Source organism: Muntiacus reevesi, chromosome 5 (assembly GCF_963930625.1).
Source record: "Muntiacus reevesi chromosome 5, mMunRee1.1, whole genome shotgun sequence".
NCBI classification, from domain to species: Eukaryota; Metazoa; Chordata; class Mammalia; order Artiodactyla; family Cervidae; genus Muntiacus; species Muntiacus reevesi.
The window spans coordinates 26,346,449-26,365,182 of NC_089253.1; the positions used below are offsets into that span (position 1 = coordinate 26,346,449).

General features: G+C 36.9%; 1 protein-coding gene across 1 annotated transcript; it reads right to left on the reverse strand.

The window, feature by feature from the left end:
* Nucleotides 1-7,838: 7,838 nt before the first annotated feature.
* Nucleotides 7,839-15,276, reverse strand: LOC136169242 (olfactory receptor 8D1-like). Its single transcript, XM_065937043.1, is given in 2 exon segments — nucleotides 7,839-8,730; nucleotides 15,266-15,276. Coding segments are annotated over 2 exon segments (903 nt in total).
* Nucleotides 15,277-18,734: the final 3,458 nt, after the last annotated feature.

Sequence of the window (18,734 nt, forward strand, 5' to 3'; positions counted from 1 at the left end):
CTATCATCTAATGATATTTGGTTTCTAACTATCACACTCCACTAAGGAAAACCAAGACTTAATGGAGAAATGGCAGATTCCAAGGTAGGATATCTAAAATTCAGGATGAATCTAGAGCATCCGAATATTTCATAGAGGAAGAAAGTGCCCAATAATTATGGAGATGTATCAAAAGTAAGGAACCTATACTGGACAAATTTAGAACAATTTAAATATCAGAGTGGATGGCTTATGAGATTCTATGAGTCTTTCCTAATACAAAAATAATAATGACAATAATAAAATTAAAAGTAATAGAAAAGGGAAAGTACTTCTTTACAGAATGATGTCAACAAATGATATAATTAGAATGACATCATTCTATATCTAAATAAATCTATATCTGATGTAAATTTATATATATATATATATATATATATATATAAATTATATATCAGTTCAGTTCAGTCACTCAGTCGTGTCCACCTCTTTGTAACCCCCTGAATAGCAGCACACCAGGCCTCCCTGTCCATCACCAACTGCCGGAGTTTACCCAAACTCATGTCCATCAAGTCGGTGATACCATCCAGCCATCTCATCCTCTGTCGTCCCCTTCTCCTCCTGCCCTCAATCCCTCCCAGCATCAGGGTCTTTTCCAATGAGTCAGCTCTTCGCATGAGGTGGCCAAAGTACTGGAGTTTCAGCTTCAGCATCAGTCCTTCCAATGAACACCCAGGACTGATCTTTAGCATGGACTGGTTGGATCTCCTTGCAGTCCAAGGGACTCTCAAGAGTCTTCTCCAACACCACAGTTCAAAAGCATCAATTTTTCGGTGCTCAGCTTTCTTCAGAGTCCAACTCTCACATCCATACATGACCACTGGAAAAACCATAGCCTTTACTAGACAGACCTTTGTTGGCAAAGTAATGTCTCTGCTTTTTAATATGCTGCCTAGATTGGCCCTAACTTTCCTTCCAAGGAGTAAATATCTTTTAATTTCATGGCTACAATCACCATCTGCAGTGATTTTGGAGGTCAAAAAAATAAAGTCTGACACTGTTTCCACAGTTTCCCCATCTATTTGCCGTGAAGTGATGGGATCAGATGCCATGATCTTAGTTTCCTGAATGTTGAGCTTTCAGCCAACTTTTTTTCACTTTCTTCTTTCTCTTTCATCAAGAGACTTTATAGTTCCACTCCAATAATTTAAACATATATTTATTAATTTGCATAATCATTATAATTATATATTATGTTTATAAATTTATATATAAATATAAATTCAGATATGAATCCATATCTGAATTATATAATTAGAAACTTATCAAGTTGCAATGACCATACTAATAATTGAATTAGCTAAGAATCATCAATGGAAACTAAAATCAACGGGTTGAAAATACCTCCCTATAAAAAACCAAAAAGTACCTCCCTCTTAAGGGAATAAGAACAAGCCAGACCTACAATCTTAAGGTGTCATGTCACAGATTCCTCATTCATAATAAAGCAAAGGGAATACCTCTGCAATAGTAAATTTTAATGGAAACCTTTTTTAACCAAATGATTAAATTCAACATTAGCAATAATGGAACAAATTGATATCTCACCCCTTCTACTGTGATTTTCTGAAAGAAATAACACAATGTCACCAAAAGTAGCCATCTGAGCCAAAGATGTTTAACCTGAATATAATCACAAGGAGTTAGACAAGTGAAAATTGAAAGATCATCAAACATGATGAACCATGTTCTTTTTAAATGCCAATGTCATCAAAGACTGAAAAAGGCTGGGAAAAAAGACTTTAAATTATGTATACTAAAGGTAAATGTCAATTAAACATTATGCTTCATTAGCTCTTCAAAAAAAAAAAAAACCTGTAACACCCATTATTGGGGACAATTGAGGATATTTAAATGTGGGTTGTGTTCATCGGTAAAAGTGAATCAATGTTAAATTTTCTGAGTGTAATTGTTGCATTGTGGTTGTATAGGAGGACATCTCCTTTCTTAGGGGACTTATGCTAAACTGTTTAGGGATAAAGTATCATGATTTGATGTGGATAGTCATCTCTCAAATGAGATGGCATTGCATGTGTGTGTGTGTGTGTGTGTGTGTTCCCAAATTAAACACAATTCAGTTTTATGGTGACAATGACCATGTTTTTCTTGTGTGCCTTTGTATCTCTAATACCTATGGTAATAAATGATACACAGTTGTTCAAACAATATTCATTGAATGACTCAATGAATCTCTGTGAATAAGAGTGATAAGTAAGAATTAAATAAATGAAAAATAAGTAGAGGTAATGCATGCAGTCAAACTCCTAGATGCATATATTTCTCTCCTCCAGGAATAAACCTGTCTAAAATCAAAATAGAATTTTGATTTTTAATTATGTCTGTTCTTTGTCTCTTGCATCTCCTGCATTGCAGGCAGATTTTTTACCACCGAGCCACCTGAGAAGCCCAGTACAAAAGCATACAGGCTCTTTAATGGATACCTTTTTTTTTTCCCCCCGCTTAGGACATTGTGTCTCCTCCACCATCTTCCTCCTTTACATCCCCTTCCTCCCTTTTCCCCTCCCCGCCAATTCGTCTCCCTTTCCCCTCCTTATCTTTCTTCTCAGAATTTTACATTTACCCACTCACTTTTCTTTTCCTCTTTCAATACAGATTCAAAAAGATTCCTCTTCCTTCACTTAATACTTTTTCCCTAGAAGTGTTGCCTTTCTAAGGTTGCATCTTTGAGTCTTATGTGAACTTTCTTGACTTCTTTCCTATAGTCAATATTCTAGTCTACCGAGACTACTTTTTTTTGGTACTTATTGCATTCAAGTCATATTTTTTAATTCTAAGAGTCCAATACTTCTGCTAGAACATGGAGTCATATTTCTACATATAGGTAGTTTGAACTTAGTAGTGCTCTCTGTATATAGCTGTGCTGAAGGCGCAGTGATTACATGGTTTCACTTGTTCTTCTAGTTGATCTGTACAGCTTTCAGGAGAATGTATGGAGAGATTTCAATTTGCACAGGTGCCATCACCTCAGTTACCCCCAAAGTTCTCCATAAAATATTTGAAATTTTTAAAAGTACAACCATAGAGTTACACGTAATGGCTGATTCTTATCAATATTTGACAAAATCCACTGAAAAATAAAAAAAAAGAAATAAAAAAAAATAAAAGTACAACCAAATAGCTGAATAATAAATAGTCTACATGATTGGATATCAAGGGATTGCATACAACGAGACACTATGACATTACACCAAAAAGGTTACAGTTTAAGAGACCTACAATATTAGGTGCTGGCAAGAATCTGCAGAAGCTGAAACTCTCAGGCATCACTAGCGGCAGTATAGCATTACCAATTGAGTTGTAATACAGTTTGGCATTATTTTCTAATACTAAATATTAATCTTCTTTATATACCTTAGAGAAATGAAGATGTACATCAATTAAAAGATTGGAAAAATAACATACATAAAAGATATAACAGTTCCAAACTGAACATGATCTTAAACATTCATCAAACAGAAGGATGGATAATTAAGTGTGTCGTATTTATACAATGGAGAGTACACAAACATGTCACGACACAAAAATGTCTTACAGACAAATTTTTGAGTGAAACAAGCTACACACAGAAGAGTATATACTGTGTGATTCCACTTAAATGCAGTCCGGAAAAGGTAAAACTACCAAAATGGACACTACTTCTACTCCTTGGAGAACTTCCCTGTTGGCTCAGATGGTAAAGCGTCTGCCTACAACACGGGAGACCTGAGTTTGATCCCTGGGTTGGGAAGATCTCCTGGAGAAGGAAATGGCAACCCACTCCAGTATTCTTGCCTGGAAAATCCCATGGACGGAGGAATCTGGTAGGCTCTAGTCCACGGGATCACAAAGAGTCGGACATGACTGAGCTACTTCACTTCACTCCTTGGAACATGATAAAGCCTTATGATGTGATGCTAATTTTCTATTTATATTTTTATCTGATTAGTCACTAAATAGGTATGAGCATAATAAAAATTCAGAGTTGTATTCTTAGTATATTTTGTATATATAGATCTGTAAAAATTCACTGAGGTACACTTGAAGTTTGTCTCCAAAGATGCTTGGGATAGAACATAAAACTCCTTCAATTCCCCCGCATTCAACATAGACACATAGAAAATTACTTCAAAGTCATCTCTATAACAATGTCCTTATTCATATGCAGGCTATTTAATTATTGCAGCTGGAAAAGAGGAAAAAAATGTTAATGCACTTTGAAATTTTCATCCTGTTGAATCATGTATATGAGTGCCATTTGCAAGCAGATCTTTTTAAATTTCTATTTATCTTGAATATATTCACTGTCCCTAAGTATAATTTTATAAAATTATTTTAATGACTACTTTTTATTCTATTGTACATCTCTACCATATTTTACTTAAGCTTATATTTTTGAAGGACATTTATTTAAATTATTTTTTTAAATTATCAGTAGCACTTTATCTTTGCAGCTTTGTCTTTGCCAGTTTTATTTTATTTATTAAATATGGATGACCAGAAATTGAACAACTTGGTAAAAGTTTATGTAGAATTTATAATACAGTGTATTTAATATATGTTGTTAAACTGTCTTACAGAAATTAATATAGATATTTGAGCATGTATATCACTATTGTTTTATCAAAATTTGTGTTTCTAACAGAGTTAGAGAAGTTTAATGTACTAATTTGCATTTATATTATTCTTGATATTTGTCTATTGAGTGATTTTGGCTTAATTTTCTATGGGCGATCCATTTTTGTATTAATTTATAAGGATATTTACATATTTTTATTTTGGTCAATGAAAGTCTTCTTGCTCTTCTAAGGTCATTCCGACTTTTCTTTCTGGAATCAAAACAGAATAATCCTAATAAATTTACTAATAAGTGTTTTACCCATAAAGAGGGTTTTGTGTCACTTTGCCTAAATCTTACTTAGAATTCTCAGTTATAATTTCAATTTTGAGTATTTTCTATTTCCTAATTCTATTTTTATCCATCATAGACTTGCTTTTTTTCTAGATTGATTGAAATCTGTCTTTTCTAAATTCTAGGTGTGCATGAAAGATGAATGAAACAGCTCTTTCTCATCCCCAATATTCCTTCCATGTGGTGGAACATTAATTCCTTCACTCTGGACTCTGTTTTACACCCTTATTCACACCTCCTGGAAAGGTGGAATGACTTATCTGATAGGTCAGCTTCAAATAAGAAGATATTCTTTTATTGTTTATTTTCTTTCTGAGAGTAAGTATATCTTCAGAAAGAGCATATTCTCATATATTTCCCATGCATTCCTCCCTGTTCTGGTAGAGAACGGCAGGAATCTAGCACTTCCTGTGATTAACGTAGTAGGTTGCCAACTCAGGGCTTGGATTTAAGTATACCTTGTCCAACAATAAATATGTAATAAAGATATTTTGTTCTTCTGTTGACAGATTGTTTATATACTTTTCTATTGGTCTAGAACAGGGGCTCTGTAATTGATTTCCTCAAAAGTATCTTGTGCATTGGACCAGGGATATAAAGAAGTTAAAAAGAGAAGATTTTTTGTTTGTTTGTTTGTTTTGTGTGTGTTTTTTTTTCTTTTTTTTTAATTTTTATTTTTTATTTTTCAGTGGGTTTTGTCATACATTTATATGAATCAGCCATAGAGTTACACGTATTTCCCATCCCGGTCCCCCCTCCCACCTCCCTCTCCACCCGATTCCTCTGGGTCTTCCCAGCCCACCAGGCCCGAGCACTTGACTCATGCATCCCACCTGGGCTGGTGGTCTGTTTCACCACAGATAATATACATGCGATTTAGAAACAAAAAGGGAGCTAAGGGTTTGGGACTTTTTGAAGGGGAAATGGAATATTACTTCAGTGGCATGAATTGACAATTATTTTGATGTTTTTATATTTTATAGCTTATGCATAACTTTTTGCTAACCAGATCCCTGCAGGTGGCTACGAGTCTAAACTTCTAACAGTGTGGGATTTTCACCTTCACACATGCCTCATAGTGCAGATTTGTTTAAAGCTGAGTGAATAATTTTACATGGGCACACATTCATTTTTATCCAGAGGTTGTACCACTAGTGCTGGCTCTTAAAAAAATGCAAATGTCTCAATAGAAGCTCTACCCCTTGAAACATGTGAAAGCTAAGTGAGTGTCCACAGAGCCATATGTCTATGGTCCACGATAAATGTGGGTTGGGTAAATTGAGCCAATCTTAGTATTTGCACAAGCAAATATTGCTGCAGCTTAAACCTGAACATAGAGACGAAGCTTTCCCCAAGCAGCGATTTGATTATAATGAAAAGAGAAACATTCATTTAAGTATTATTTGGAAAATAGGGGGTAGAACAATCGTTTGTTGTTTCCACTCTTTTTTCAGCCCTATCTTCAAGAAACATGAATTCTAAGACTAGTAGAGCAGGGTGGTGTGGGCTGCTGTACATTGTGACACTCTTGTGTTGTTTTAAATTGCCTTTGTGACCCATCCATGGCACAGTGGAGAGCCTAACTGAATTACTATGGCTTGTGGACAGGCTCAAGAAGTAGCTCCTGCCCAGGGGGCACCACTCGTCCCTTGATTTGTTAAATAGGTAAGCTCAGAGCTTACAGCGCTCCGAATTTCCATCTTCTAATATGTTGTTGTTCAGTCGTTTAGTCATGTCTGACTCTTAGCGATCCCATGGTCTTGCAGCTTGCCAGGTTTCCCTGAACTTTACTATCTCCCGGAGCTTGCTCAAACTCATGTCCACTGAGTCAGTGATGTAGTTCAACTATCTTATCCTCTGTCATCCTCTTCTCCTCCTGGCTTCAATCTTTCCCAGAATCAGGGTCTTTTCTAATAAGTCAACTCTTTGCATCAGGTGGCCAAAGTGTTGGAGCTTCAGCTTCAGCATAAGTCCCTCCAATGTATACTCAGGACTGATTTCCTTTAGGATTGACAGGTTTGATCTTGCAGTCCAAGGGACTCTCAAGAGTCTTCTCCAACACCACAGTTCAAAAGCATCAATTCTTTGGTGTTCAGCTTTATTTATGTTCCAACTCTCACATCCTTGCATGACTACTGGAAAAACTATAGCATTGACTAGATGGACCTTTATTGGTAAAGTAATCTTCTAATAAGGAGCTTCACTTAAATGGATGGCGGATTTCATTAATGAACCAATAAAACTGGGAAGAGGGTTTACCATAAAAAGAATTATATTTTATATTGAGAAAGAGAAACAGCTCAGAGAAATTATTTCTAACCTAACAGCTGAGAGGGTAGATTAAAAATCTTGATTTGTAGCACTCTGTTTCTAGAAATTAAGGCTGCTTAGGAAATCAAGACATTTAGAAAAGTTGCTTCAGTCTTATAATAGCAGCAGTAGAAAAAGGAAAGCAAATTAGAGTAAAGCAAGTTAATTAAACTGAAATGAGAAAAAGAAGGAGAGAATGGAGGTCAAATTATAAACATGTGTATTAGACAATGGTAATTTGAAGGCCAGGAACCAGTTACAGGAAACTATTCTCTGAAATATTAAAGTCACTGAAAAAGAGTAAGCAGTATACATTCTCCTTAAAGATGGAAAAAGCTTAAGGAATGGTATTACCTGAGAAGGTAGTTACCTAGGTATGACCTAGACCTTGAGAAAACATACAAAAGAAATATATGGAGAAGAAAAGATATATTTAAACGTCAGGTAGGCACAGCTGTGAAAGAAGTGCACCACCTGGTTAAACAAACTCAATGGAATAACAAGGGAAAATGAACAAAACAGCATATTTTCCTTGAAAACATTACTTTTTTTCCCATTTATAAAATCCCAAAGCCAAGAATCATTTCTTCACCAAAAACTTCCAAAATGCCTTCTTCACATCCCTCTTCCTGAGACTGTATATTAAAGGGTTCAGCATGGGGATCACTGTGGAATAAAACACCAAGGACACCTTATTCTGTTCCAGGGAGTTACTGGAAGGGGGCTTGAAATACACGAATGTGATAGATGCAAAGAAGATCCCCACTGCCATGAGATGAGAGCTGCAAGTACCAAAAGCTTTGGATTGACTGTCTGAGGATTGGATGAGAAAGATACTGTAGAAGATGAAGGCATAGTAGATGAAGAAAGCTAGGGTGGGCACCAATGTGTTCAATCCCACAATGACAAAAAACAGAAGCTCACTGATGTGTGTATTGGGGCAGGACAGGTTGAGGAGAGGATGGACATCGCAGAAGTAGTGGCTGATGATTTGGGACTTGCAGAAGGACAGTTTCATCATGGCACTTGTATGGGCCAAGGCAGAGAGAAAGCCCAGGGTGAAGGAAACCAAGACGAGCACTGAGCAGACTCTAAAGGACATGATCAGGTGGTAGAGCAGTGGGCTACAGATGGCAACATAGTGATCATATGCCATCACAGTGAGAAGGTCACCACTGGCCACCATGAAGACCATGAAGAAAAAGAGCTGTGCCTTGCACTAAGAATAAAGGATCGTATTTTTCTTCACTAGGAAGTTCACCAACATTTTGGGGGTAATGACAGAGGAATAGCAAAGATCAATGAAGGATAAGCTTCTGAGGAAGTAGTACATAGAGGTGTGCAGCAATGGGCTTACTGCAATCAAGTGAATCAAGCCCAAGTTCTCCACCACTGTCGCCACATAGATTCCCAAGAATAGGAGGAAGAGCAGCAGCTGGAGCTCTGACTGTGTTAAACCCTCTACAATGTAGCTTTACTTGAGAGAGAATAGTAAAATTGGCTTGATACCCAAAGTTCAGACACTATTGGGAAAGTAGATGCTTGTCTCTTTAGGATCTGATGAAGTGAGTATTTTTGTCAAGAAAGTAGAATTCATAAAGTTTAATCTTTTGGGTAGAGAATGAAGCTTAATTCTTCACAGAAGTCAAATGTTGTGAAAAGGAGATATTCCTGTTTGTTTCTTTATCCAAAGCAAATGTTATAAAACATTTGTATGACTTAGATCAAAATCTTTGTTAACTTCAAATCTTAAATGCTATGAATGTATAATAACACACAGAGTCTAAAGAATGGGCTAAGAGTACTTTGTGTAGAATCTGTGTGACTAAAGCAAGTCAATTACCCTCTCTCAATCTTTGTTTCCCCAACTAGAAAAAGAGTAGCTATGAAGATAAAGACTTGCACTGAGATTTGAAAACTTCATTCCACTGTGTTACCATTTGTTATTTCTTACACTTACAAAATATGTTCTGAGTTTACTTTACCTGTATATGCCAATGTTCCCCAAAGTAACAGGCACCCTTACTAACATAATGAAAGTATAGGAGTGCATTCACCAAGAAAAGCAGTGTTTGTTCCAGGGTCTCATCAAGAAGGGCACTCTCTTTAACCATGAAAAGTAAAAATTTTTTTAAAATTATAATTTAAAAAGCAAAGCAGTTTGGCAATTCTGGGTGTTTCTACAGTGGCTTTGGAATAACTATCAAGAGTTTGGTGCATATCCAGTTCAGTTCAGTCGCTCAGTCGTGTCTGACTCTTTGCGACCCCATGAATCACAGCATGCCAGGCCTCCCTGTCCATCACCAACTCCCGAGACCACCAAAACCCATGTCCATCAAGTCAGTGATGCCATCCAACAATCTCATCCTCTGTCGTCCCCTTCTCCTCCTGTCCTCAATCCCGCCCAGCATCAGGGTCTTTCTCAGTGAGTCAACTCTTTGCATGAGGTGGCCAAAGTACTGGAGTTTCAGCTTCAGCATCAGTCCTTCCAATGAACACCCAGGACCTATCTCCTTCAGGATGGACTGGTTGGATCTCCTTGCAGTCCAAGGGACTCTGAAGAGTCTTCTCCAACACCACAGTTCAAAAGCATCAGTTCTTTGGCGCTCAACTTCTCTCACAGTCCAGCTCTCACATCCATATATGACCACTGGAAAAACCATACCCTTGACTAGACGGACCTTTGTTGGCAAAGTAATGTCTCTGCTTTTTAATAAGCTGTCTACGTTGGTCATAACTTTCCTTCCAAGGAGTAAGTGTCTTTTAATTTCATGGCTGCAATCACCATCTGCAGTGATTTTGGAGCGCCCCCCCCTCCCCAAATAAAGTCAGCCACGGTTTCAACTGTTTTCCCATCTATTTGCCTTGAAGTGATGGGACTAGACGCCATGATCTTAGTTTTCCGAATGTTAAGCTTTAAGCCAACTTTTTCACTCTCCTCTTTCACTTTCATCAACAGGTTTTTTAGTTCCTCTTCACTCTTTGCCATAAGGGTGGTGTCATCTGCATATCTGAGGTTATTGATATTTCTCCCAGCAACCTTGATTCCAGCTTGTGGTTCTTCCAGCCCAGCGTTTCTCATGATATATTCTGCATGTAAGTTAAATAAGCAGGGTGACAATATACAGCCTTGACATACTCCTTTTCCTATTGGAATCAGTCTGTTGTTCCATGTCCAGTTCTAACTGTTGCTTCCTGTCTTGCATATAGGTTTCTCAAGAGGCAGGTCAGGTGGTCTGGTATTCCCATCTCTTTCAGAATTTTCCAGTTTGTTTTGATCCACACAAAGACTTTGTTATAGTCAATAAAGCAAAAATAGACATTTTTCTGTAACTCTCTTGCTTTTTTGATAATCCAATGAATGTTGGCAATTTGATCTCTGGGTCCTCTGCTTTTTCTAAAACCAGCTTGAACATCTGGAAATCCATGGTTCATGTATTGCTGAAGCCTGGCTTGGAGAATTTTGAGCATTACTTTACTAGCATGTGAGATGAGTGCAATTGTGTGGTAGTTGGAGCATTTTTTGGGACTGCTTTTCTTTGGGATTGCAATGAAAACTGACCTTTTCCAGCCCTGTGGCCACTGCTGAGTTTTCCAAATTTGCTGGCATATTGAGTGCAGCACTTTCACAGCATCATCTTTCAGGATTTGAAATAGTTCAACTGCAATTCCATCACCTCCACTAACTTTGTCCGTAGTGATGCTTTCTAAGGCCAAACAGGTTAGATTGACTTATTAATTGCTGTTCCTTATACTATCATCTTTTGGTTAGATCTGTGTTATTGTTAACAATTTGAGGAAGGTCTCCCTCTAGTTCTTCTCCACGAAAGTGTTCACATAAATAGAGATCATCTATGTTTGAAGTTATGTTAGAATTTATATGTAAAACCATCACAGCATTTTTGTGAAGACAGAGATTTTAAAATATTGATTTGATTTTTTTAATGTAAAGTTTTATTCAGATTATCCTTTAAAAAGTTATTTTTAATTGAAACATTATTACTTTACAATATAGGTTTCATTTCTGCTGTGCATTAACATGAATTAAGTATAGGAGGGGGCATATGTATTAACTGTTTTTTAAAATGCTGCTGATGGTGCTGCTGCTGCTAAGTCGCTTCAGTCGTGTCTGGCTCTGTGTGACCCCGTAGGTGGCAACCCACCAGGCTCCCCTGTCCCTGGGATTCTCCAGGCAAGAACACTGGAGTGGGTTGCCATTTCCTTCTCCAATGCATGAAAGTGAAATGCATTGAAAGTGAAGTCGCTCAATCGTGTCCAATTCCTAGCGACCCCATGGACTGCAGCCTACCAGGCTCCTCCATCCATGAGATTTTTCAGACAAGAGTACTGGAGTGGGTTGTCATTGCCTTCTTCCATTTTTTAAAATGAGTTTTTGATAAATAAGTTGTATTTTTACACAAAGTTACTGGTTGCATCTAAGTTTTCAAATTTATGTAAAATTATTCATATTCTCAGTATATATATATTTAAATCTCATCTAATATTTTAAGTTTGTAACACTTCCTAACACATGATTATGTAGTTGCTATTCTGGTCACCAGGGTCACTTCTCCCTGCAGTGGGAGGGCCTGGTGTTTGAGATAGAGGATCACAACAGAGCTCATGAATGCTGAAGAACTGATACTTTTGAACTCCGGTGTTGGAGAAGATTCTTGAGAGTCCCTTGGACTGCAAGGAGATCAAACTAGTCCATCCTAAAGGAAATCAATCCTGAATATTCATTAGAAGGACTGATGCTGAAGCCGAAGCTCCAACATTATGGCTACCTGTTGCAAAGAGTCAACTCTTTAGAAAAGACCCTGATGCTGAGAAAGATCAAAGGTAGGAGGAGAAGGGGACAGCAGAGGACAAGTTGGTTGGGTGGTATCACTGACTAAATGGACATAATTTTGAGCAAGCTCCAGGAGATGGTGAAGTACAGGGAAGCCTGGAGTGCTACAATCCATGGAGTCCCAAAAAGTCAGTCATGACTGAGTGACTGAACAAAGAAGGAAAAAGGAGAAGAAGGTAAATGTTCTTCCCAATCAGGTAATGGCTAGTGAAAGGTGAGGTGATTGCACTAATGCTCCGACTCCATATGGAAGGAAATTCCAAGAGCAGAGAATAAGTATCCCCTTATCCTCTGTTCTTGGAGTCCAAGTAACCCCACAATAATTTTTACAGATTAATATTCTACTAATAAAAATTACTCAGGCTCTAAAGTGTCTATCTGTTATATGTGCTACTTCCCACTCATACTGAATCATCCCCTTCTCTGTTTAAGTATTTAATTTTCCCTGAGAAAATCCCCTGCAGACTGACATATGAGAAATTTCCACCCAGACAAATCTTGTGCATTTTTCAGGCACCCCAGTATTATTACCTAAGATGAAGGAACAATTAAATTCAAAGAAGAGGAAGACATTAAGCAAATATACACAGTTAAGAGATATTTGGAATATAAGAGGGAAAAGTGGGATTTTGTGGGGTAGGGGCTAGGAGTCAGTATATCAAGAGAAAATGCTGGAGCTTTGATAGAGGCCAAATTATGAAAGACAATATTATGGTATTAACTTTGAATATACATACACAGTGGCTATTTTTAGTTTTTTTTTTTTTTTTGCATTTTGTCTTATTGTGATAATTTAATTTAATCTACCAATCTTTACATGGTATATTAATTGATCTGCTTTTGAACAGATATGACAGATTTGATATAGAAAATAAAATGTAAATATCATGGAAGATAAATTTAGAAGCATTAGGACTTCTGAGATAAGTTTGAAAAATAGTTTTATTTTACCCAGTGAAATACATCAAAAGCATATTTTCAAAGCAACCAGCTACATTTGTCTTAGAGATGTATTCTTGGAAATTGCTACCAATGTTAACAAAATAACTCTTACTGTTCTAAAGCTCTTTTAATTTCTTTCTGCATTTCATTTACCCTCAGTAAAATTCCTTGCTTTCTATTTCACTGCACAATTTCTCTTGAGAATGAGAAAAGCAATATGCTTACCATGTTTTAATAGTTGAAAATAGACTTCATATTTCAAAACAACCTCTAAGACAAATATTCACCTAATTCATTGTCAAAGCAAAGTGGAATTGTTTGTCAGAAATTAACAAATACTTTCATATATCTTATTTATGCCTTAAGATATGAAACTGCAATCATTTTAAAAATTATTTTTAATGAATTCATGCTCTAAAACCACAAAAATAAAATATATATGCATGATTTGTATTGATTTTCTGAAATGTTTAAATAAAAAAATCACTAAGATTAGATGCAAAGATAGACACTGCAGGATTTTTAAGCATTTTAATTATTTCTCAAATTTTATATAAAGCAGTATCTTCATCATACTGAATGGTTGAAATACCAACTTTTATGTTTTGGAAGCAAAGTATATTACAATTTATTTTACATTACAATATTAAGAGTATAAAACACTGAATGATTTCCAAATACCAGGAATACAAAGATGAAACAAAAATCAATCTGAGTTTTATAGGATTTCACAACATATTAGGGCTAGTAAAGAAATAAATCTTTTTCAAGATTAACTGGGTCAAGTAGTGTAACAGGGTTAACAAAGACTACTTAAAACTATGAAGAACTGATTAATGCTAGAGAAGTTGATAGATACCAAACTGTGAAAGGCAGCATTCACCATAGCACTTATTTTCAATACACATCTACACTGACTGCCGTTTTATATTTTTTCATCTAATAATTTCTAAAGACTAATAGAAATTGGTAAAAAATTTGCAAATGTTAATAAAACCTGGAAAGAATGAAAATAGTAAATCACAAAAGCTCTTGTTCACTGCTTTTGCTTTTGTGAGCAAATTTGAAACTGTGTCTGTGTCATATGAATTCTAATATGGACACCAAAGATGTACTTAGCACTAAGTCCTCAACATATTGGATATACCACTTTAGTGTGTAGATAGATACTTTGTGATATTTTTCTATTAATTTATTACAGAATCTGCAATATTTGTCCCAGAGGTAGATATCATTCCGCATAGCAAAGACTGAGTAATAGTAATTTCTCTGTTTTCCTTAATGTTGCAATTCATTTCAGTTAGTTTCAGTCTCTCAGTCATGTCTGACTCTTTGTGACCCCATGGACTGCATCACACCAGGCTTCCCTGGCATGTTGTGTGTATTTACACACAGCAATCTACATAAAAATAAATCAATCGTTGTTGTCCATCATTGTGCATTAAGAAAAGCACTGTGAAAGTAAATTGTTACAAAAATCATTCTAGGAAGGAGAAGTGATAGTAATTCTTAGAATAACTTGCCTTCTCCCCAAATATTTCTTCTTTATGACTCAAAGTTTAAAATCAAATAGAAGCATTCACTTATTCCAGACATAATTACTGAGCCTTTACTAAACACCCAACACTATGTTAAGCCCTAGAGATATAACTGAGAAGATACCCAAGGTGCCTTTCTCACAGGGAAGACAGATAATCAGATGATTAGAAAAGCATGTGAAAATTGCTCTCATTACTGCATGTCAGGCTTGACAGCTATACTCTGGGAAATACAAAAAAGAGCACCTAAATTTGTAAGAAGGGTTAAATAGGTTTCCATTCAACTGATACTTAAAACATCAACAGAAAACAAAGTGGGTTATAAATAGGTAATAAGAGCATGCTAGAAAAAGGAAAGCAAATAGAATATAACCAGGGAGGAAACCTCTTTGTTCAGTGAGCAAAATGAGTTTTCATGGAAAGGCAGAAAAATGAAAATGAGAGAAACCCTCTATGTACTCTATAAGTTATCATGTGATTCTCGCCCCACTTTTGAATATCCAAGTGGAATAAATAAACATATGTCTTACCTAACATATTCCATTGTATTTAACTGAAATTCTTCCTGCAAATAAATATCTTAAATTTTTCTTATCATTAAATATCTAGAGTGAGACTAAACATTTAGGAAGGAAAGAATTTCAGTACAGTAGAATATATGCCACAAGCATATACCTGAAGGTCATCTACCCATCTTTCTGTCCAGGAAAGACATCCTGGAGTTCTGGATAGATAGACTGAGTAAGACAAAGGACTCTTTCTTTGTACATGAAGGTGTCTCAGGCTAAGAGAAGAGCTTGTAGAAAAGTATGTAAAGAAAAAATTTTATTTAATTTGGGAAAGTTCAGTATAACTTTAGCAGAGTACTGGGAAGAAGCAGGGAGGAAGGAGTTGTAGCAACAGTAGATCAGACTGGAGAGGTTAGCAGGGTTCAAACAGAAAGATCCTTGCTTGGCCTACTGTGGAACTTTGCTTTTACCTTGAAAGAAAGAGTAAACCAAGATAAATGTGATCTTATTGGAAGCATGGTAGGAGCATTCCGGTTGCAGTGTGGAGAGTGGATTTTAAGGGGAACGACAAGAAAGGGAGAAGCGATTTGGAAGACTGGTGTCTGGATGAGAAATGATGAGAAATATTTGTTAGAAGAACAAGAATTGTTAGCAATTGGTAAATTGGGTGTGGAGGACAAGTAAAGAGACAGGGCTCAAGGAAGATACCAATTTGGGATTTGAGCAATTAAGTAGATGGTGCCATTCACAATGACAGAGACCAAAAGAAGAGAAGAGAGTTTGGTAGGCTTGGTGATGTTTCTGTGATTAAGTTGATTCTTATAAATTCAGATGCCTATGGAGCATTCAAAGAGAGATATTAGGCAGTTAAACATAGGTTTGAAGTTCAAATGTGAGTCCTATCTGTGTTTTCTCTGTAGAAATTTTCCATAATCAGAACGTTCTTATCTACTATGGACTAGTCAACTTACTTTTAAAAGGTGTGAATATTCTTGTTGATTTTTAAGAGGAAAACACTGGGAGGGAAGATAGAAATAGAGGAAGAAGAGAAAGGAAGAAGGAATAAATTTCACAACTATGAGACCCCCAATTCTTTGCTACAAATATTAAGTTGCATCAGTTTCTTCCCAATAATCCTGTAAAGTAACAGGATGTCCATATTTTGCACAGTGACCATCCCAAATCTTCCAAATCAAAGTCTTTCTGTTACACAGTGTTTCTATTATACCTCACTTCTTCCTGTGTGAAAGAACTCTGTACAGGAACAAAAATGATTTTGAAAGAAAGCTGTATTCTATTATAGTAATTAATACTGCTCCAGCTCAGAAAAATATTTTTCTGCTCAAGGTTTTTTTCAGGGCAACATTAACCTCCTTTGTTCTGAAGCTGTATATCAGATGATTAAGCATGGGAACCACACTGTATAGAATATGGTGAACACTTTCTTCTGGTTCATGGACAAAACAGAAGAAGGATGAAGATACATGAATGCCCCTGACCCAAAGAAAACAGAAACAACAATTATATGTGAGCTACAAGTACTGAAGACTTTAGACCTTCCTTCAGTGGAACTGATGCAGAGAATACTGGAAAGGATAAAACAAAATTGAGACAATGATGGTGAGGCCGGGCACAGCAACATCAAGGCCAACAATCAATGAGGACCACCAGTTCATTGATGTGAGTGCAGGTACAGGAGAGATCCAAGAGGGGGAGGATGTCACACATGTAGTGGTTGATGATGCTGGCATCACAGAAGTTCAACCTTAGCAAGCAGCCTGTGTGAGCCCAGACAGCAAAAATGCACCCAAGTATACAATCACAACCAGCAGAGATCAGATCTGAAGGGACATGGTGACCTTATATAGTAGGGGCTTGCAGATGGCCACATAGCGATCATAGGCCATCACTGTCAGTACATAGCGCTCTGCATTGACAAAGCAGCAGTAGAAAAGCAGCTGAATCATGCATCCTGCATAGGAGATGGTTCTCCTCTTTGACACAAAATTTCCCAACAGTTTAGGGGTGATGACAGAAGAGTAACAGAAATCAATATAGGATAAATTAAAGAGGAAGTATTACATGGGGTTGTGAAGGTGAGAAGTCAGTCTAATTAGAGTGACCAAACCCAGGTTTCCTGCAGTGGTGATAATGCAAATTCCCAAGAAGAGGAAGAACAGGGGCACCTGGGTCTCTGCATGTTTAGTTAAACCCACAAGGATAAACTCAGTGACCAATGAGCTGTTTCCAATGTCCATTCTCTTCCAGTGGGATCTGAAAGATAGAATAGAATCATATTTGCGGCAGAACCCAGACTCCCCATGCAATCCCATGCCCAGTCCATTCTGGAACCAGGAAGCCCAAAGACTCTGCTGAGGCTTAAATACTTTATAGAAATAAATAATTAATAAATGGATCTGGCTCTGCTCATACTGAGAAAGACAAGTGCATGGGGGGCATCAGCATAGTAATACTGGGAGAATATAAGAGCGCAAGAAAATGTAAGAAGAGCAAGCATTTCTCACCTTTTCTCCCCTCAATTTGTCGCTAACCATTTTTATTCCTTCACCTGTTCATTTGTATTTGCTAATATTTACTCACCACACTTCATCTACCCTGTGCTAGCTACCAATCCAGACTGGACACTGTGTCGGGGACGATCATAATCACATGTCCACAGCAGAGTTGGAGAAACAGAGACTCAGAGAGAACCTTTGACTTCTCAGAGCAGACACAATAAGGAAGTCATTAAGTCAGGCTTAGTACCTGGGTCTGCTGCACAAGAAATTCCCTAAAGGACACAAAGTGGAAACACTGCAAACCCTCTGATCTCAGTATTGTCTTCAATTTCTACTTTCCTCCCCCACAGACCCATTGGTCATCTCTACCTCAGGGCCAAAACTGGGGGAAGCAGAGAAATCTGTTACTTACTAAAAACTACGGGTTGTGAAAGACATAAAAGCAAAAAGGATTCAATGCTCACTCTTCTTTGTCTACAGGCATCAGAAATGTTCTTGTGGTTTCCTCTCCACCATGGCTCTCCAAAGAGTGAGCGCTCTTCTGCTGTAGGAGGCAGCAGAACTGAACTCACTTGTCTCCTCCATCCTTGTGGAGGGTCTCTGAGCATTTATGTCTCAGCATTTCTCTTGCTGTGAGTCAGTCAGATGAAGATCATGATTTTAAATTAAGGTTTTTCCCAGAAGTGATCATCAAACCACAAAAAGAAATCCAAAAAGCACTATTTGTTTTCAGCATATTAATACTAGCATCATGTACATTATTTTATTCTGAGCTTCAAGGTCTCAGGGGACTGATAAAGAGGCTTTCCCAGGAACCTCTGCATAGGGGAAATACAGTTTTAAAAATTGTTTATGCACGTGTGAAGATAATTTAACACTGATATCTTTGGAAATTCAATATTCTACTCAAAAATTCACATTAGGGATTGCACATTCTCCCAGGTAGAAATATTTTCTCTTCTCTCCTCTTTCTCCTAGCATTTCTTTGAACTTTAGGTGCAATTGCTAGCACATAACTAATAATATTTTTAAAAGCTGTAAAAATATGACATGTGCATACATATCTTCTCATATATATGTGTTTCTAACATTATGGCACAAATGATTATATGATTC